Source organism: Ovis canadensis, chromosome X, assembly GCF_042477335.2.
Source record: "Ovis canadensis isolate MfBH-ARS-UI-01 breed Bighorn chromosome X, ARS-UI_OviCan_v2, whole genome shotgun sequence".
NCBI lineage: Eukaryota > Metazoa > Chordata > Mammalia > Artiodactyla > Bovidae > Ovis > Ovis canadensis.
Genome location: NC_091727.1, coordinates 61,589,548 through 61,611,894, shown reverse-complemented (window position 1 = coordinate 61,611,894; position 22,347 = coordinate 61,589,548). Strand labels below are relative to the sequence as shown.

Sequence of the window (22,347 nt, the reverse complement as noted above, 5' to 3'; positions counted from 1 at the left end):
GAGAATCCCATGGACAGAGGAGTCTTGCAGGCTACAGTCCATAGGGCTTCACAGAATTGGACACAACTCAAGTGACTTAGCATGCATGCAGGAAGGCCATGGCAGGTATATGTGGCATAGTAAACAGTGCATGCTGTCACCACAGAGACTGTTGAATACATTCAAAGAGTTATACCAGCTCCAGGTTTTTGATAGATCGTTCTAATGTGAGCAGCCTAAAACTGGAAATCAGGAGATTCAGGGCTTCCAGTTCAGACTTAGGACTGTTAATTATTCAGAACAGCTTTTGGGCCAATCACATCACTGTTCTGAGTGTCAGTTTTCCTATCTGCAAAATAGGCTCAATCTCTGGTCGGCCTGAATTCAGGATGTTATGAGGAATAGATGAAATCATTCGTCTGGGAACTGAAATGGTGGCAAGGATTTATATAGCTCTCCTTTAACCTTGAAATACAGGCTCAACTCTTCAGTGCGACACATGTTCACTCACTGACTTTTGCATTTGCCTCTTTCTCTATTCTCTTCTCTCACAATCACCCTCTTTTTCAAACTTTTTCACTCAGGCTAGACTATTTGTCTTTTCCCTTGCAAGGTTGCTGTCTCTTGCCTGAGAAAGAATGCCCCTTTCTCCCCTTCAACCCTTTCTTCATTGAACTTGAATCACAGCCTGGACACAGCCTAAGGAGTCTTCTCTGACCTTCCCACTAGACTGGGCTAGGCACCCTTCTTCTGCACCCCAACAGAATATTGCATACCTTAGCATACCTTCTCTTACCATAGCATTCATTACAATTGTCTGTGTCTGTCTGTCCTACTAGACTAGAAGTTCCATGAGGACAGAGACCATGTCTATTTTGTTCTTATGTCAATTACATAGTGGTTAAACAAACAAATGATAGTTGAATAAATGAAAGAACAAATGTATCATATAACTGTATATTGTCCCTTGTGAAGAGTCCCAGGAGTCTTTTGAGGTGGTGGGATTCTCTCATACTATTAGTCCAACTTTTGAAATTATCTACTCTTGGCACTGTGTTTAGGCATCAGGACTTGTTTCCTTTGGGGACAAGCATCTCTGCTCAGGTGGTAAATGTGTGACACCCACAGCACCTTTCTGCTCTGTTGACCTCTTTTTTGGTCTTAGATTTGAAGCGCTCCAATGTGGACTGGGGGACTATTTGCATAGAGTCTGGCTTAAGTCAGTTTTGGGGGTAGTTTTGCTGATTGGCACTCAAAGTTCTGCAAATGGTCTTCTTGCTTGAAGCACCTTGGGAGAGAAGTTGAAGGAAGAGGGGAAGTTGTGGCCTGAAAAATGGTGGCAGAAGAATCTGAGGGTTCGAATTGTCAGCATCTGCCTATTAACTCAGAAAACTAGGCTTTCATACTTCAGTGTGTCTTTTGAATGTTTCTCACTGCTTCTACAGTTCCTATTCCAGCTCCCCCAGTAATTCTCTCATCTCACTCTTTCCTGCAGTGATAGGAAGAAAACCTCTGAGAGTCAGTAAAGTAGGTACTGCAGTTGGAGTAGAGATCCTTGGGCTGTGTACATGGGAACCACAGATGAAAAGTGGCTCTTTAACTAAGGCTCTGCACCAGTATGCAAGGGGATGTACCTGCAGGCACATGAAGAGGCTGTGAGCTGGGTGTGCTAGAGCTAGTCCTTTGCCACAGTTTTGTGCCTGGACTTTCTCATGTGAAGAATGTAAAATTTGGGCTAGATGCTATCTAAGATCCCTTCTAGCTCTAAAAGGCAATAATTACAAATCAAGGGTTAGTACAATCTTGTTTGGAGGATAGATGTGGGAGGGTTTGGGATGGATGTGATGGGTTTAAGTCCTGGAATGGCCTGGTCTAAAGTATTTAATAGACTGTAAACTCACTGAAAGCATGGACTGTGGCTTAAATCCTACTTATCTCTGCTATTTATGAGATTATCTAAATGGTAAACAAATTATTTTACTTTTGAGTAGTATCCCCATCCATCAAGGGGGTTGACAGCATCTATTACACAGGATTCAATTTTTTTTTGACCTCCTGCCCCAGGTGTTTGGTAAATTTTTATTGAGTACAAAACATCAGAATTCTAGTTACAAAACTATGTGTTCTAGGGATAATAAAAGGCCCCTTGCTTTCCCCTTTATGTTACAGTTTTTTAAAGTGTTGCTGTAGTTTGCAATAACTGTAGTATCTACACTGGAAGGGGCTCTCCATCTCTTCTAGTTCTATTTCATATCTTCAGGCACATTCATTTTATAGATGAGAAAACTAAAGTACCAGAAAAGGGCAGAGGGTTGCCCAGTATCATATAGTGAATCAGCAGGCCAGAATCCTAGCTATACACTATATGATCATGATTAAGTCACATATAAGACTCCTGCCTCCAGGCTCTTTTTAATCCACTAGGTGACCTTTTACCCCTGACCTCTGTGCTGTTATAATTTTGGAAAATCTATGATGATGATAACTACTGTATCACAAGCTGAGTGGTCAATGAAACCAGGTAGGGTGGCTGTTAGGTCACTCTCTGTAGATCCAAGAGAAGCGGAACTAAGCAATGGTCAGATAGCACTCTTCTGGAGGCAGACTCTGACTTCCACACACAACCCACAAACATTCATATTCTCTCCCTTTACTTAGACACACACAAATACACATCCTAAGAAGCTCTTGTTTTCTTCTCCTCTCTATCAAGCATTGCTCTCCATAAAAGTTTGAGAAATGCATCTACTGTGAGGTAATGATAAACATGGCTCAATGTAAGATCCCCCCCAGGGGTTCTGGCATTTTAGCAGGGATCAAAGCCACAGCAATAAGCCCACCAGTTGGATCATATACATTTTTACTGAATCCCCAAGCTGGACTAGTAAAGAGGCACTGTGACAACTCCTATTATATGTGAGGACACTGAGATTATTCCAATTATTCCTTAACACATCTGTCACACTTCACTGATGGCCTGTATCTCAAGCCTAGAGTTCGATTTAGGATCTCGTTAAGTATTCACACTGAGAGGAGATGGGAAGAGGCTTTGCTTGAACTTTTGTAAACCCTAAAGAAGGCTGGCTCAGGTTTTACATTGGTGGTCAAGGATGATATTGGCCCTGAAAACCACTGAGGATGTGAACATGCCCAGCTTGATCTGAAGCTTGGCAAGAACTGGGCTGTGAAGCCTCCAATTATTTTATGCTCCCACGAAGATGAGAATGAGGGTGAACAGCTGGGTTTTGTGTAGCTTTCTCCTGACAAACTCAGGTTTTCTGATGAGATGTTGTAATGGGCAGCCAGTGTCCATCTGTGCTTGCTAGCACAGACCCTTTGATATTTTGGTGGTCCCAGGTCAAACTATGCTAAAGGCCAAAGCAGGACAAATTTATAACCCCTGTGCAAAGATTTTTAAAAATATATGAAAATCAAAGTAGCATTAAAAAGTCACTGGGCATGATACCAGCTCGACTTCAATAAAGACAGCCAATAAAAAGAGCTAATTAAAAGAACTCTGATGACATTCATCTGAAATTTTAGATTGTTTTATGTTTTAACAAATTAACAATGGTGATAAGAGGACATTAGCAGCTTTTCTTGGGTCTCTTTGTTAACAATAACTTGAGCCTGCAGCCACAACAGGGGCTGTGGCCAAGTTTTAGCTGGCAGGCCAGCAAGGCAGTATTTTACACAATGGATGACATTTCTGAAAGCAGAGACAGAGACAAACCCAGAGTCACACATGTATTCCAACAAACAAGTTTCTGCCATTTTTAATTGTATTTAGAGCAACAAAAGTTTCCAAGATTACAAAAAGAGAATAGAACACTAGTGCTTGGGGCTGGTTCTGCTGCCCAGTGGAGGCCAAGTGTCGTTGTGAGAACTGAAGCCCCATCGAAAGACGTTTCAAGCAAAATGAATGTTTCTTTAAAAGAAAAAAAAAACTTTATATGATGCTTTCTTTCTTTTAAATTTTTCCCTCAGCATAAAGTAAATTCTTACATTTGGTTACATAATCTGCTCTCTTCTGCTGCCAAATTAATCTTGAGGACAGCCCAAGAATGTCATGTCTGAGGCACTCCCTAATCAATACTCCAGTCTAGGGAAAAGCAGAAAGGTGTCAATGAATGGGGGGGGAGAAACTATTTTTGTAGCTTGGGTCATCCCAATGGTGGGTACTCTCAGCACCTGAGTGGCTTATGGGATTGAACAACCCCACAGGCACATCACTGCAGTACAACACCAAGGGCTAAAACTGGGAGAGACTGCAGGCTTGGTTTATCTACTGTACAAGGAACAGAGTTCCAAAATGTGAAGCATTAGCCCAGGAGGGCACCAGCAGAGAAGCAGTATCATTCCAGAATTTCTTTTCCTTTGGGAACGGGTGTGAGTTCCAGTATTGGTGGCCAATGGAATCTGTAGCTATGTGACAGCCTTTTAAAGTAATGCATGTGCAAACTGTTTTAAACCACAAGGGCTACTCAGACCATAGCTTCTTATTTAATTCTGTAGAAAGCTAAGAGAGAAGTGGGATAAAGAAAGGAACCAGTACTCTTGCTCAACTGAATTGGGGTTGGAAACCAATCAATGTGTATCATTTATTTTATGGCCAAATCTAATGAGGAAAAATCAAAGATGAGTCAAAGGCTACTTTTCCCTTTAAAACTTTACCTGTTAAATTAAAATACTTACCACTTATTTTTGGAATGGGAACATTCTGAATGGTTTGTTACCTCAGCTGAAGTGTTTTTAGAGGAGTGACTAATTGTGGATTTTCCTGCCTTCACCTAGAAAAGGTTAAGGATTGGGAGGCTCTGGGCAACAGACCCCAGTGTCAATCTCTGAAGAAAAACATCCCTACCTGTGGGCAGAGATGGACCTGTACCTACAGATATACTACTTCTAGTACACTGATAATTTTTTAACAAATAGAAACACATTTTCATTGTCAAAATCTTTACAGAACATATCCAAAATCAGAATTAGAGCACATAGACACCCAGTAGCAAGAGCACCTCAATCGCAGGTGAGTGAATTGTTTGAAATGGAGCACTTGCTCCAGGTTCCCAAGTGCAGGAAACTGCCCTTTTCTCACTGGGGTGATGAAGAACAAAGAATACCCTTTCTTCTTCCAGCTGCACAGGTCCCATTAGGGGGCCGCTGGCTAATCGTTTCGGTGGGTCTTTGCCCCCAAGTATGGGCCTTCCCTATGGTAAATCCCAGTCCGTTTCAATGGGACTTCACCACCCTTTACACATTCATCTGTCTTGGGCTAGTAAAGTGCAACACATAATGTACCCTACCCTTTTCCCTTCTTTGTTCCTTTGCAAGGCCTGAGTCAGGCCTCAATAGGAACAGAGATCTCTTGGTTATCTGATCAACCCAGGTGTCTTTTCCATTCTGAGAGAGCTTCTAAAATGTAGCTGTGGTCTCTCTTACAAGTACATGGTATTAGCTATGACCTGGAACCAAATATAAAGGTGCAGAGAGAGGTAAAGCTATTAGAACACATTATATCTATATATATATAATTCAATTTTGAAACATGGATACAAATACTCATTTACAATATATTTCAACCTTCTGCCTTAAACTGCAGAGAAATTTTTTGTGCCATTCAAAGTGGGCAGAAATGAGAATTTCTGCCTGCTGTCCCTCTAGTGCAAAATCTAATCCTTTAAATGCTCCCTTCTCAGCAAGGGCTTCACATCTTCAGATAAGCTAACATCAGAACTAGCAAACACAGTGGCCAAGACAGCTCCATTTCCAACCATTCAATGATGGAGCTTTAAGAATTTGCTCAGCAACTACTACATGAAAGGAAAGCTAGTTCTGTTTATAAAAATCACTTACTGAAGGACCCATAATCCCATTATTTTTCAAAATTATCTTCCACTGTTCTAAATATGTATATTGTGGAGGGGAAAACCCCACAAAACTCTTAGAAGTCAGTCACCAGCAAAGTCCTTTAGTCTGTTTCTGGATAGGTTACCAAAGAGGCACTAACGTTTGCTCCCTCCCTGCCCTTAAAAATTTTGGTAAATTAGCAGATACAGTGTAATCTTTGGTTACATAATGTGATGCACTGACATTTTTTTTTTTTTGGTCTCTATATCTTTTTTTTAAACTGCTTTCACAGATTTTCAAAGAAATTAGTGGTGAGAACAGACCTGCCTATAAAAGGCAGCAAGGGTAGAAACTTCCTTTTATAAGATAGTGCACATGATAAATGGATTATTTTAAGTTTGGGACTGGATCTTGTGTTTTAGCATTCCTGATTCTCATGACCCCCTACATATAGTTGAGCATGAATGTCACCTCCCTTGGGCCCAGTGTCCTCTCACCTGGCAACTGCCATAAAATAGTATTCAACCTCTTGTCTTCCCAGGGCCATGTAGGAACCATGCAGGGACAGTTACTAAGCTGTCTGAAGAGATTCTCATGAAGTGCAACCCTAGCACAAGACTGAGAGGGAGTAGAGGGAGTGGCTTGTACTTTTGAGTCATGCCCAGTATCAAGAAAGAAAAGAGGACAAGGCCATGTCTGTGCTGTGCCTAATGAAACAAATACTCAGAAGCTACTTGATGCTTAACATTAGATCATTTGTGTAGTATCAATATCATGTGGGTGGTGGACCTATTTTCTCTTGAAGTACAAATAGAATATTTCTTGCTATATATGCATATATGTATATAGAAGTAGAGTATGAACAGAGAGGGATTCTAGCATCAGCGTGTTATTTCTCAACCTGGAAAATCACTTCAGCAACTACCCAAAGGACAGAGTGAAACTCTTTCCCCCCCACCTTTTTAAGTGCCAGTTAACATATATAAAAATATATGTATTACTGATTCTTTTTTTTCAAAGATATATGACAGAATCCTTCAAAAATCTTCTTTCTTGTTAAAAAAATAATGAACTCTCCAAGAACAAAGATACTGTCTGTGGCATAGAAAAGCTATGGAACAAAGAACCCAACCCGCATTTCAACTCAGAGGCCAGGCCTGGCTGGGCAAGCTGCCCAATGAGCAAGAGCTGAAACTGCCACACGACTCTTCCTTGACCACAGAATTTATGAACCTGACAGCTGTCTGCTGCCCAGCACAGATGGGACTTTCTCCCTGGTGCTCCTTCTTTTTCTCTTCCTCACTCTCCATCCCCATTGAGCACCACAAACCTTTTCGGGGATAGTCTCCATGGCTTGTCTGGTGAGTGATCCTCATCTTTACAGGTGAATGGGTGTGGATGGCCGATCCTTCAAAGGTGAGCACAATGTACCAACCATATCAACTCTGTTTGTAGAGCAGAGTGCATGCAAAATGAGACTTCTGTCAATTACGCTGGCTGGAACAACAATGGCCAAAAGAAAATAAAAATCCCCCTTTCATCTGTGGGAGACAAAGCTAAGCTAAAATCTCTTTTGCTCACTGAAAGTGAAGCCAAAAGTGAAAGTAAAGTCGCTCAGTCGTGTCCAACTCTTTGCGACCCCATGGACTGTAGCTTATCAGGCTCCTCCGTCCATGAGATTTTCCAGGCAAGAGTGCTGGAGTGGATTGTCATTTCCTTCTCCAGGGTACCTTCCCGACCCAGGAATCGAACCCGGGTCTCCCGCATTGCAGGCAGACTCTTTACCATCTGAGCCACCAGGGAAGCCCAGTGCAAAAACACTACACCTAAATAATTGTTTAGGCCATTTTCTCCTTGTCTTGCCATTTGGGAGTTCAGAGTAATCTAGTTGTTTCTGTTTTTAATTACATTGCCATTTCACTGATTTTTGGCTTTCACAAGTGAAAAACATATACTCATAAAGACAAGAGTCACGATTGGGAAATCTATAAAGATGAAAACTTTGATAGCCAGAGAAATGGAAAGGAGAGCATCTAGTATTTACAAGGAGAGGTATTAGAATAATATACTCAAATCCATGTACCACAAAAGATGAGGATCATTTCAAAACAGATGTAAAGGAACTATTAAAAAGTAACCTAGTTTAAATGAATAGAGTGGTGGATTTTTTTTCCTCTTTAAAACAGCTAAAAGTGATCCTGTAAGCCTATATAAACCAAATGGTGTCATAACAAAGAAAAGCAGAATTGTTCTATCCTACCCTATAAAGAGAACCTGTCAGCTTTAGTTTTGTCCACCAGACTTGGATTGGTGTAACACACATCTTAAGTTCCCCTCTCCCTTGTTATTTAAAGAAGCTGTTTTGCAGGTTCATTTGGCTATTAATATCAGCAGAAATCAGGGGAGGAAACCCATGTAGATCATATCATGTCACTCAGAAACTATCTTCTCAACAAGTAGAGTGAACTAGCTGAAACGGGCAGCTTGGTAACTGGCCTCTAATTTGCTGTTTAGCAGATGAATTTAAGAGCTATGTGAAGAGGCAGTGGCCAAGATAAGAAAGTAGGTAGGCATTCCCCAGTACTCGTGACTGGGGGACAAAGTCAACAGAACAAAGGAGTGCCAAAGGACTATATGAAACCAGTGTCCCAGGAACACACCAAGTTCATAGGTGGCAGCCCATCAGAGCCACATCAACCAGACCTTTCCAAAGGAGGCCATGGTTTGGTAGTTTCAATATTTCAGCTTCCTCTGGCCGAGAGGCAGCAACAACGGTGGCTGAGTGAGTATGGCCAACATTAGAGCCCAGAATCAGCAGCAGAGAAGGATGGTGAATAAACTCACCAGATGGTGCCCATCTGGCTTTAGATTTTGCTTCTGAAAACTTTTAATTTATTAGTTTGTATTCTCTTGATTTCTTCTCTCTTCTTCCCCTGACTTCTGCAGGTGGATGTGTTGGATGGAAAGGAGAGCATTTACAGGATTTCTGTTTCTAGTGCCTTCCTTTTTCTCACCTTGGTAATAGAGTTTTCTCTTCAACACAGATCTGGGTAGCCCCTTTAGCTGCTCTGAAGGAGGAAGTAGGCATTCTTCACTTGGTGGGAAGGTGTCATCTCTGGGGGACAAGGGCAAGACGCCCAGCTTGTCCAATCCCGTTGATGCCTTCTTTCCAGTTTGTCTAAGGTCTTCAGAGTTCTGAGAGTTCAGTTGATGAGAGACATAATGTAAGAAGTCTTTGAGCCTACTGGCATCTAGAGATAGACATCAAGACTGCTGACTTGCTAGCCTTCTTGAGGGTGGAAGTTCTTAGCAGAGAATCTAAACATGCCCAAGGAGTGGACAAGTTTCACCATTGTGGCTGTAATGAAGTCTGGTGAAGCTCAGGCTCCGAAAACACAGAAGGGAGGATGGATGATGCTTGCAGCTGCATGGAGTCAGGAAGAAAACATTCAGGTCTCTTAAAGGTAGAGGCAAAGAAGGATCAAATCTTCAGTGTCCTAAGCAGAACAGTCAAGCCACCACTTCCTTTTCTTCTGACTCTAGCCCCAGGCTCCTCCCTGGGCCACAAATGGGAAAGCAGACCTGGATCAGAATGGGGCCTTACAAAAGGTCAGATCTCCCTCTCCTTCTTGCTGGTCTGATTCTTCAATGGAAGTGGCCAAGTTTTGGCTAAAGAGAACATTCAGTTCAAAGCTCTTAGAAAAGATATTGAAAGTCAATTTGAGGGTGGAGGCAGAGGATGCGAGAGAAAAGGGACTGGTGTGGGGAGGCATTCCCAACAGACAGGTTTTCAAACATGAAGCACATTTTTCAGTACCATGAATTGTGCTGCAGTTGAACAGCCTAGCTCTCAGGGGCCAAGGCTGTGGGCAGGTACTGGTGATCCATCTGTCCTATTTTAAATCTGCCCCCCATCCACCTCAGTTCTGGGGTCAGCCTGCCCTCTAATGGCAATAGCCATTGGCAGAAAATAAAGTCTCCCAGGGAGAGAGGGTTTGGGGAAAAAAAGCAGTGACTCCCCATGGGCTTGGAATTTTCACCATATTCTAGTTACTGTTGGCCTCTTTGGTAATTTCTGTTTTAATATTTTTTAAGAGGGAAAAACCCTAGTGTGTTTTTGTTTGTTTGTTTGTCTTTTGTTTTCCCAGATACTCTTAGCTCTCTAAACTTCACGTGGCATTAGGTGAGTAAACGTTTGTGTAGCTGGAACACAGCACAGTGCTATAAACAAGCACAACTTGACACTGTGCCACATGAGGATCATCACAGATTTAAAGAAATACAACAGCATTCAAAACACAGATAAGAGCCACAGCAGGGAGTACAGTCTAAAAGTGCCATGGGAGAGTCAGATAGGGAGATATAGAAAAGAAAGGAGGAAAAGAGAAAAAGAAAAGCCCAGCAAATAGAATTCAAGAACATCTTCATGACAGACTGTACATAAATAGAGGAAATTCCCCAAGGCACTGCAGAGAAGTAGTGCAGAGTTAAAACAGGCAGAAGATATCTGAAAAAGGGAGTGAGGTGGGGTAAGAAAATGGGGGCTTCCAAAGCTTCACTGAGTGTGAAAATAGATAGGCTTGACTTTCCCGGAAAGGATCTTGGGCACTTGCACAGAGATGATCTCTGCCATCATTTCTGGAAAGTCCACGCTCACCATGTGAGACTTGATTAGCAGGTCAAAAGTGAACTGATGCAGCTCTCGTGCAATCTGCAGGGAGACAATAAGAGAGAGAGAAAACAGGGTTGACAAGGAGTTGGCTTCTTGTCAGGGTCTCCCCCACAGGCTTTGATTTCCTCCTCCTTCCTTTTATGTCCTTGGGGCTCTGTGAGTGTGTGTGTGTGTTTGTGTGAGTGCATACACACACATGTGCACTAAATTGTCTCCAGGGAGTCACTGAGAGGTCCCAAGAGATCTCTTAAACCACTGCAAGCTCTCTGACTCAGGACTGGGTGTTCCTTTTCCCCAGCACACACACACACACACACAAACACACACACACATATGCACACACATACACTCTCTCTCTCTCTCTCACACACACACAAACGTACATGCACATGACTCAAGGAAGAGGGGGAAACATCCAGGTCTGTTTTGTCTGCCTAAAGAACTTATCTACTCTAAGCCCCTTCTCTGAGTCCCAGTTGCTCTGTTCTCAACTCCTCCACCTCTTTCACAACATCCAGCTGGGACACTGTGACCTGTGTTCCTTTCTTCTTCACTGGATTTTCTTCCTGGACCACACTCAAAGCCAGAGGGGAATGGAAGCACCTCCCAACAGGTGGTGCCAGACCCTAGAAGAGCATATTATCACTTGGCTCTATCAGGCTACTCTCCCTGACAAAGCACCCTCCATTGTTTGCTTACAGGCTGCACAGAGTCCAGGAGCTTGGTGAGCTGGTAGAAGCGCCTTGAGCAGGATGTGGGATTTTTTCTCTTGCATGCAATGATACGATCAAGTTCCTTGATGTAGTTCATTCGAAGTTCATCAAAGAATTTTTGATTTTTCAGCCCATCCACTGGAACTGATGTGGGATGAAGACAGAATGGGGAGGGGAAGCATGCCCACGAAGGAGCATTAGACAAAGCACCAAGTTTTCTGACCACAAACTTGACCCCCACCCCCACAAGGAGGGAGCCATCGACTTGGCTTCCTGTCACTTGAGGTCTATATGCCTGGGGCCTTCAGGAAGTCTGCCAGGAAGGTCTTAGGGAGAAGGCTAGCTGGACCCAGTCTGTAGGGCATCAAGTAAATAAAATTTACTGAGCCTTTCCTTTCTCTGGTCTTCACATCTATACATTTCTTGGTTTTACATTATCCACAGTCCAGTTCTGAATTAGACAATTAAAATATGTAGCCTTGAATATCAAATTTTATCTCCTTTCTCCCCCATAGGGGCTAAGACAGCACTCTGCTTAGAAAAGATATTAAAGAAATATTCCTTGGCTGCCAAATAAGCCTTGTCTGAGTTTCTTACATAGACCTTGTCTTTTTTGGCAGAAGAAGAAATTCTTTCTACCCTACAAGAAATATAAGGTAGTCTTTGCCTGTTTCTATGGTAGAAGCTATGGAAAAATTCAGAGACCTGATAGAACTAGCCAAAAAGGCCTTGTCCCAGAGAAAGATTGGGGGTAGGTTTTGAATTAAAGCAAAGAAATTGGTCTCTAGCCATGAAATTCATCCTTGTTAGGGAAAAAGATGCTAAGGGAGAGTGGAGGAGGGGGGGTGAAAGAAGAAGGGAAATATTCAGGATCTGGCTTCTTCCTGATAATCCTTTAATGAAAAAGCACCTCTCCTCTGAACCCCTATACCCCCTAGGGGCACTCTCTACCCTTCCAGGCACTTACTAATGCTAAAGAGCAGCAGTGCCTTCATGCACAGGAATTCCTGGGGTGTGATTTGGAGCCATCCAAATTCTTGGGAGAGGTGCCTCATTCGGACACACTGGCTGTACATCCGGGACTTGTGCATGCGGTACCTAGGAAAGAAATACACAGAGAAAAAAGAGGGGTAAGAGAAGGCTTAGAATAAACCCAGAGAGAATGTCTGTGGGTGCCCTCCCCTTTCCAGTTTCTCCAAGAGGAGCTTGATGTTTCTCTTGCTAGTGCTTCAGTGACAAGGAACAGGTTGTTCTCCACCCCCCACCCCCCAAATCATGGTATCTTGATAACTACTCATCTTCCCTGGCCAGGATATGGGTTAGCACATGGAGTTTTCAAGTCCCCATACCCCTCCTGTTTCCTGAGACAGGGAAAGGAAAGCCTAACCAAATGAATACAATGGCACATGGTCTCCCTGACTACAGTTCTAATATTGCAGCTACAGCCAGAGACAGAACCTGCCTCCGAGACATTCAAACTTGAAGGATTTCTAAGAGACAGGCCTTAGAAATCAACTCCTGACATAAGGATACCAGGATTCCCAAGTGTCCACACATACTATACTAGAAATATCATTATTTCTTTAAAAACTCCCAGAAAAGGAGATTCCCCATTGCCCCTTTAAATGAGTTTCAATGCTTATCAAATCAGCCATAAAGTATTTCTGAATATCCAATCTAAATATCCCCTGCTGAAGGGGAGCCTACTCTTTCATATACTAGCTGTTCCTTACCACAGTGTGGGAGTTATAAAAACGTATGAGCTGCCTTTATTATAGTGACTTGTGAACAGATCATCACATTATCACCCATAAATTATATAGAGACGTAGCTACGGCTTAGATAGCTTCTTGGGGAGAGCAACATCTCTGTTCCATGACTGACTGTGACAAGCCTGTAAGAGAAGATACACAGATACACCATTCTTCTGCTAGTAGAACTTCCTAGTCTTCAACACATCAGAATTTGTGTGTGTGTGTGTGTATGAGTGTATGTGTGTGTGAGAGACAGAGAGAGAGAGAGGCAGGGAGGAGGAGAGAGAGAATTTGATTTTATATCTTATAGAGAAAGGAAAGGGAATTTGACACTCACTTAAGTAGTGAGGGAAAAGACCACTGAGATTGGGCTTGAAGCTTATGGTTTGACATTTTGGTCCTCAAACCACTAGCTTCATTGACAGGCTGAGCAGGCCTGATACTGGCTGGGTGGAAGCTCAGAATCCTATCTCAGAGAGATCTTGGCTGGCCTAGAGAAAGAGGGAAAAGAAGGAGCAGATAGTGTAGAAGCATTTAATGCAAGCTGGAGCCCAGCTAGAAAAAGGAAGTGTTTAGACAATGAAAGTGTTAGTTGGTCAGTGGTGTCTGACTCTTGCGACCCCATGGACTGTAGCACATCAGGCTCCTCATGTCCATGGGATTCTCCAGGCAAGAATACTGGAGTGGGTAGCCATTTCCTTCTCCAGAAGATCTTCCCGACCCAGGGATTGAACCCAGGCCTCCTACACTGCAGGCAGATTCTTTACCATGTGAGCCACCATGGGTAGTATCACGAATCATTGCCCAGAACAGTGCTGCTCCAAGCTCTTTCTTCCTAGAGAATTTTTGAATAAGATCTGCTGAGTTTGGGGGTATGGCCTTGCTCTGGGCTCTACTGCACTTCCAAGCCTTTGTTGATTATAACACTGCAGTATTTTTTACCACTGAAATTGTGATCCTGACATGAAGGATTGCTATAACACTGCTGAAGTCCCCAGGAACAGAGACAGTAGGGAAAGGAGGGAAGAAAGACAAGGGAAGGAATTCAAAGGTGAAAGGAATAAGACATGAGGAGAAAGGGCAAATAGAATGGGGGACAGCTAATGGAAAGAAAGGGATAGAAAGTGCAAGGTAGAAAACAAGGTGCAGGGATGGAATCCAGGAGGTGAGCAGAGGTAGGAGAGATTAAAAGAGAGTAGATGAATATTAGAAAAAATGATGGAGCACAGTGCCTGCCACATAATAATTGCTCAAAAAATGATACGTTGGAAGGTGCCATTGTTATACCATTCACTGTTCTACAGATGAGGAGAATAAGGTTCAGAGAAGTTCAGTGATTTACCCAAGGTTGCACAGCTAGGGTTCAGGCCCGTTACTCTCACAAACTATGTTCTCTACAAAGAGCAGAGGAGAAAAGAAGAAAGCGAGGTTGATGACAAGTTTGGTGTCAGAGAGATCAGCAAATGAGTTGGCCCAGAGTCCCTGTCTCTCTATTTGGGTATCAGTTTCCCCATTAGTACCTTGAGGAGTTTAGCAGTAACAGATGGCTTTTAATTGGAGGGGTACTGCCACCTTAGTGTGTGCGGGCAGTATGAGCTGTCACAGTGACTAGGATCTTATTTGGAAGACCCTGATGCTGGGAATGATTGAAGGCAGGAGGAGAAGGGGATGACAGAGGAAAAGATGGTCAGATGGCATCACCAACTCAATGGACATGAGTTTGAGTAAGCTCTAGGAGTTGGTGATGGACAGGGAAGCCTGGCATACTGCAGTCCATGGGGTCACAAAGAGTTATATACGGCTGAGTGACTGAACTGAACTGAACTAAGTCAGGTACCAGGGATGTTAAACATATTCCAACATGCAAAAATGTACTACACAATGAAAAACCATTTCTCAGGAAAAGTCAATCCCCATTGAGAAGCAATGGTTTAGATGATTCTAGGGGTTTTAACAACTCTAACATAGTCAGTTTCTATAAGAGGAAGGGGACCTGATATTTCAGGAGCCTTGGGCCTTCATGGAGGACCCAGACCTAGTGTGGAATCCTATAGTACCTTTTGATGAGGTGCATGGAAGTGGACTAGAAAGCTGAGGTAGGGTGCCACATATATATACAGAGGTGGAAGAAGAAATGAAGATTTAGAAAATAGCCAATTATCACCTTACAAAGGTTCAAAGGTCTTTGGGCTCTGGATGGGGTAGGTGCCCAGTAGTTGGTTTAATCACTGAAGCACAGGAAAAGGAGAACAGGAAGAGGGCTTTTTAAGGCCTGACCCAGAAGATGGCATCATAGGTACCTCTTTGGATATCTGGAAACCATAAAGCAGGTTGTGCCAAAAGCTCATTGGTTATTCTTAGCTTCTGACTACCAGGGCTGGCTGAGTTGGAAGAGGGCAGCTGGGGACACTTATTTTCCCCCATATGGCATTGCTGTAATGGGAGGAACCACTGGCCTGTAGATTTTATTTTAAGGTTCTTCTGGGTTAGAGGGCTGGAGGAAAGGAAAGGTCAATTCATTCCTGGACCAAAGGGATTCTCTATGGTGAGAAACCAGAAATCAAATTGCAAACATTCAGTGGATCATAGAGAAAGCAAGGTAATACTAGAAAAACATCTACTACTGCTTCACTGACTATGCTAAAGCCTTTGACTATGTGGATCACAACAAACTACATACAATTCTTAAAGAAATGGGAATACCAGACTATCTTACCTATCTCCTGAGACACCTATATGCAAGTCAAGAAGCAACAGTTAGAACTAGACATGGAACTACAGACTGGTTCAAAATTGGAAAAAGAATATGACAAGGCTGTATATAGTCATCATGCTTATTTAACTTATATCCAGAGTACATCATTCAAAATGCCAGTCTAGATGAATCACAAACTGGAATCAAGATTGCTGGGAGAAATATCAACAACCTAAGATATGTAGATCATGCCACTCTAATGGCAGGAAGTGAAGAGGGAACTAAAGAGCCTCTTGATGAAGGTGAAAGAGGAGAGTGAAGAAGCTGGCTTACAACGCAACATTCAAAAAACAAAGATCATGGCATCTGGTCCCATCACTTCATGGCAAGCAGAAGGGAAAAAAGGTAGAAGCAGTGTTACAGACTATTTCCTTGGGCTCCAGAATCACTGCAGATGGTGACTGAAGCCATGAAATTAAAAGATGATGTTCCTTGGAAGGAAAGCTATGACAAACCTAGACAGTGTATTAAAAGCAGAGATATCACTTTGCCAACAAAGTTGTTTAGTCAAAGCTATGATTTTTCCAGTAGTCATGTACAGATGTGAGAGTTGGACCATAAAGAAGGCTGAGAGCCAAAGAATTGATGCTTTTGAATTGTGGTGCAAGAGAAGACTCTTGAGAGTCCCTTTGGCTGCAAAGAGATAAAACCAATCAATCTTTTTTTTTCCCAATATTTCCATATTTTTATTATTTCTTTTTTAATTTAAATTTATTTAATTGGAGGCTAATTACTTAACAATATTGTATTGGTTTTGCCATACATCAACATGAATCTGCCACGGGTGTACACATGTTCCCCATCCTGAATCCCCCTCCCACCTCCCTCCCTGTACCATCCCTCTGGGTCATCCCAGTGCACCAGCCCCAAGCATCCTGTATCCTGCATCAGACCTGGACTAGCGATTAGTTTCTTATATAATATTATACATGTTTCAATGCCATTCTCCCAAATCATCCCACCCTCTCCCTCTCCCACAGAGTCCAAAAGACTGTTCTATTCATCTGTGTCTCTTTTCAACCCTGAATATTCATTGGAAGGGCTGAAGCTGAAACTCTAATACTTTGGCCACCTGATATGAAGACCTGACTCATTGGAAAAGATCCGGATGCTGGGAAAGACTGAAGGCAAAGAAGAAGGGGGCAGCAGAAGATGAGATGGGCAAACTCTAGGAGATAATGAAAGACAAGGGAGTCTGACGTGCTTCAGTCCGTGGTGTCACAAGGAGTCACACACGACTCCTGCAGCTGAACAACAACATTCACAATACCATGGGGGACCTCAAATAGAGACACAGAAAAGATTATCACTACTAGGAAAAGAGAATATTGGAAGGGTACTTCTTTTTATTTCTTGCCCATTTTGAGCCAGACATTTCACATCCATTAGCTCCTATTTTAGTTGTCATAACAAACCATTGAAGAAAGTTTTATTTTATTAACAGCTGAGGAAACTGTTAATCAGACAGTGATGTAGGAAATAATACAACAGAGGTTTCAGTTAAGAAAAGTATGCTTCTAAAATTTGAGCTCTTGGCTAAATTTATGAAGGATAAATAGAGCTGGTGGGCAGGGCAAGTATTAATTAAACTTGTTTTTAAGAAGAAGGAACTGATTGGGCCAAGGTCACGTGCCAGAAAATGGTGGAGTTGCTCTTCTTCATCACTTACCATCAGGAGGCAGTATAAAAGCTGGGAGTTACACAGTCATACTGTGAATTCTGTTGCCAACATGCACTGTTTAACATTGTTGGATGAATCACTATTTTGTTGAGCATAATTTCCCCCATCCATTAAAAAAAATATTTTATCATAACTTGATTTCACCATTAAAATGTGGGCTTAATGAGAAAAAAATTAGGAAAATATCTAGTATAGTCCTGGCACACAGGAGTTTCTCAACAAAAGGTGACTGGCAGTAGCTTTTGGTGGTAGCAAACGGACCAAGGGAGCTTCAGCCTTCAGATCTAGAGTGTTTCTGTTCACTCCTTATGTTGCCCAGAGTGAAGAAGGACCCTGACATGAGGGTCTGAGATAAGCTAAAAGCAGGTCAGAAGTACTGCCAAATTACCAGGATTGTGTCTTGATCAGGTAAAGTGATGGCCTTCCCCCCTTCCCTCCTATCCATTGGCCTTCCAGCCAGGCAAAGCCACTTTAGACTGAATAGGTTGGCTAGGTCTCTACTGTCTCATATAAAGGTCAAATGAAATAACTCTCACCATTACTTCCATTATCGTCATCGCCACGAACCAGGTCTGTGTCTATGTGAATTCTGGGCCCATAAGCACTTACTCATTGAAAACCAGGTCAGGGGCAAAGTAGAGCATCCTGGAGTTGACATTGGTGAAGGACCGCCAGCCCATGGCAAACACCATAAGCCCCATCCAGGAGTACTGAATGACTGCCATCTGGTCGTCCACGTGCAAGTTGCGGAAGCCTGGAGATAGGACAGAGGCAATGGTCAGACTGAGTACTGATGGTCTAAGCGAAGTCTGGGACTCTGCTGGACTGAGAATTTCTGGTACTCGGGCTGCCCCTGAGGAGACCCAGGGACCATCAATGATGGGGAGTAAGAGGAGAACAAAGTGTATGGTGGGGATAATTATTTGTGCTCCCTAATTCATCAAGCTGCTCGAAAGAGATGGTAATGGAGGCAAAAAGTGCACTGCCCATTGGAAGAGAATAATAATCTAACACTGACTGCTTACAATGAATTAACTTTATTATAAGTATATTACTTATATTAATTCACGTAATACTCACAACAATCCAATAAAGTGTATATTATCGTGCCCAGTCTGTAAATCAGTAAAAGTGAGTCACAGAAAAGTTAAAGAGTTTGTCCAAGATCATAAGGCTAGTACCTGGCAGATCAAGTTCCAAAGCCGGTCTGATTCCAAAGCCCATGCTCTTGATCTTCAGAAAGGCTCACTGCCTTTCTGAAGATGCAGTGTAATAATCATTTTTCTCACACGAACAGCATTTTTCATTTTACAAAGCTCTTTTCTAGCTATAATCTTGTTTGTACCCTCTAACAACCCTGGAAAAGGGATACTATTACATATCAGCATATGGTGAAATGCCTTTGACAGCCACACCTTCTCCTTTTTCACCTTCAGGCTTCATCTCTTTTCTCCAATCCTTTTCCTGCCTCCCACTTCCTCTCCATTATTTTCTACTCAACAAGTACCTGGCACTGCTAGTTTCCTACTCTACTGCCATTCCTGCCAACTGCCATTATGTATGCACAAACAGGCTCTTTATGACCTCCCTTCTTAGACTAACTTCTTATCATTTACCTTCTCATAATTTAGGTTCTAGCTATTCTGAAAAACCCACAATTTGCTGAACACACATAACATACTTCATGCCTCTAAATCTCTGCTGTCTCTGCACAGGCAGTTGTCTTTCCCTCAAGTGTATTCTTCCCTTCCATCTATTCTTTCCATCTGATAAATGCCTACTCATCTTTCAAGTATTCACTGGAAGGCTACGTTCTCTGTGAAGCCTCTTTCAACACATCCAAGCAGAAGACCTATTGATTCTTCTTTTACCACCCTAATGAATCTTAAGTAGTTCTATCTAATTATAGTACTCATTACACTGCACTGGAATTTATTTGTGCACATATCTGTCTACTCCACAAGACTTAGAGCTTCTTGAAGACAGGGACCATCCCCTTTTTTCATTTTTTCCTCCCTAGTATATAATACAGCTCAGGTATTTGAGTAGGAGTTTGAGAAATATTAATTAAATGGATTAAGGACTCTCATTTTTTTTTCATTTTATAAAACGAGAATTAGATGATCTTCAAATTACTCCCTTAAACTCAGAGAACAGAGGTTCCCAAATGCTGCCTCCACAAATAGTACATAGGTAGAACAGATATTGCTCTGCTCTCCTGGAGGTTTCCAAACAGTTGGATACTTAGAGTATCACATCAGAGCTTATCTCTTAACAGTACCACATTTATCTTCTCCCTCACAGATCCAGAATTATCTAAAATTTTGTTTTGCTATACCTTATTAGGAATACTTATATAAATTTAGATAATGCTTCTAACTTTCCTGATGATGACCTCATTTAACTCTCACAATTACCCTGGAGTGTGGGCAATGTGACATTCATTTTGTCATTAAGGAAACTGAGGGCCAGAGAAGTCACAGCTCGAAACTACCAAGGTCACAAGTTTTTCTTAGCCATAGGGTCAGGTCTGAAATCTAAGCTATCAAGATACATTGTTCTGTTTGTTTGGTCCTTGCCACACACACACTCTATTCCCCTTTAGGTCCCAAGTCTACCAGACATCAGGGATGCCAGAGTTCCTCACAGCACCACCCTTGACTGCAATCTTACCTCCCAGGCAAGTGCCTCCCACCTTCACTGGTAATGATATGCTAACAAACTAGTTGCAGCTTCAGACACTAGAGTATTTCCTGCCTGAAGCCCTTGTGTAGAATAGAATGCCTGGGATGGACTCTTTCCAGTAGGAGACAAAAAGCAAGGGTCAAGCACATAACATCCAAGAATCTCTTTGGGAGGGGTCCAGGAGTTTGAACCTTGAACCTCTGGGGTGGGTGACAGTGAGAATCAAAGAAAGCCTTGGATGGTGATGGTGTGAATATGAGGGTTCATGGAGGTATGAGGATTAAACTGTACTAGTACGAAGGAAGTCATCAATACTAATGATTTTTTCCTTCACTGAGATGTCAGAGAACTAACATAGGAGAAAAATGGGATAGCTTAGTTTGGCTTAATACTAGTTAGTGATCCTTAGTGAGAGCTGCTTAGAACTCAAACTTAATTACTACGTACACATCAGCAACATAGCAGGCCAAGTTTCCTATAGGTCTAATCTCATTATAATACCTAACTCTGTTCTCCAAAGTCCAGCCTTTGAAAAGACCTGCTTAGATAGTATGGCTGTCAAGGCATGAGTTGAGAAAACACTAGCTTCAGCCTACAGGTTTCCTTCAACATACATTCACTCAACTCCTATTTGGCAGTGCATCAGGCTGTTTTGGAAAAACAGAGAGAAGTCATTTTCAAGTTTTGAAACACACCAAACAGGTTAGGGAGCAGAGACAGTTTCTTGGAGACTCTGTTTTCTCAGCAGAATCCAACCAACATCACTTCTTAGCAATCTTGAGCAGAAACCTCTGGAAGAACATGTCTAAAGAAAGGTCAATTAGGAAATCTTTGCTGCTTTAGTGCACCTGACAGCCAAGGTCTTCAAAGAAGACAATTCATCTTTGGGACCTATGAATGAACTTCTAGGCAAAGTTAGTGGCAGTTTAAAATGATTTTAGTGGTTTAGTTCTCAAGCTTTATAATAATGACCCACTATTTACAGAGACTCTTCTATGTTCCAGCTGTTGTACTCTTTATACATAATTTCTATGTTGATAACAATCTGCAAGGTAGCAACTGCTCTACCATCTCTACAAACAAGGAAATGAAAGCATGTGCAGACACGTGATTTGCTCAAAGTCACGATAGTGTATAGCTAAGATGCCAAGCCAGATACATCTGATTATAAATATACTGTGTACATACAATCTACTCACTCTCTCTCAATAGTTATCATTTATTAATGTGCTGGTGCAAAACAAGGCAATTTACATGTACTATCACTATCAAAGAAAACTTCACATCAAAATTATATGAGTAGGTACCAGCACAGTGCCTCTCAAAGGACAAGAGCTCAGTCTGTTCAATGAGCAAATAACTTGAATTAGTAGGTGATTATTGATAACAGGAATAACAGTTCTAATGAATATGGTACTTGGCTTTCTTTTGAGGCTATTCTTCTAAATGACTCAGGATCAGAGATCATTTCCTTGGACAAGATGGATGGTGAACTGATATTAACTTGCAGACTTGTTAATGTAAGGAAACAGCTTATCCTGGAGGTTGGGCTGAGAAAATCCAGTGACTTCAAGTTACACAAATTCTGTCATAATGATTTGCACTAGGTTATTGCTAAGACTGGAAATCAGAGGGTGTGAGCTCAAGCTATGGCTGTATTTGTTAAGTCACCAAGTGGAACAAGTTAATTTACCACTATGAATCTTGTCATATGAAATGGGAGTAAAAGCCCCTATGGTTCATAGAACTGCTATAAGGATTAAGTGGAATCATATGTAAGAAAAAGTCTGTAGCCTATAACATGGTACAATTAGGTGTCTGGCAACTGCTTGGAAAGATTAAACTGAATCTCTGTTCAGTTCAGCACAGTTCAGTCGCTCAGTCATGTCTGACTTTTTGCAACCCTACGGACTGCAGCATGCCAGGCCTCCCTGTCCATCACCAACTCCTGGAGTTTACTCAAACTCATGTCCATTGAGTCAGTGATGCCATCCAACCATCTCATATTCTGTCGTCCCCTTCTCTTCTCACCTTCAATCTTTCCCAGCAACAGGGTCTTTTCAAATAAGTCAGTTCTTTGCGACAGGTGGCCAAAGTATTGTCTAACAGAATCTCTGTTAGACATATAACATCAAGACACTCAGCTGAATAACTGATAAGAATTAAAGCAACTTTTAATTTTGTTGTTATTATTATTTGTATTTTTCCTCCCTGTGTGAACTCTGTTTTTGGCACAGACAGTATCCTTGGGCCTTCTT

At 42.1% G+C, this 22,347-nt stretch overlaps 1 protein-coding gene across 1 annotated transcript in view; it reads right to left on the bottom strand.

The window, feature by feature from the left end:
* Positions 1 to 9,943: 9,943 nt before the first annotated feature.
* Positions 9,944 to 22,347, bottom strand: part of AR (androgen receptor) — a 197,469-nt gene continuing 185,065 nt past the window's right edge. Inside the window, exons 5-8 of the mRNA XM_070290273.1 lie at positions 18,014 to 18,158; positions 12,182 to 12,312; positions 11,201 to 11,358; positions 9,944 to 10,540 (exon numbers count right to left, since the gene is read on the bottom strand). Of these exons, the coding sequence (XP_070146374.1) occupies positions 10,385 to 10,540; positions 11,201 to 11,358; positions 12,182 to 12,312; positions 18,014 to 18,158 (590 nt within the window). The 3' untranslated portion in view covers positions 9,944 to 10,384. The remainder of the gene's footprint in view (positions 10,541 to 11,200; positions 11,359 to 12,181; positions 12,313 to 18,013; positions 18,159 to 22,347) is intronic.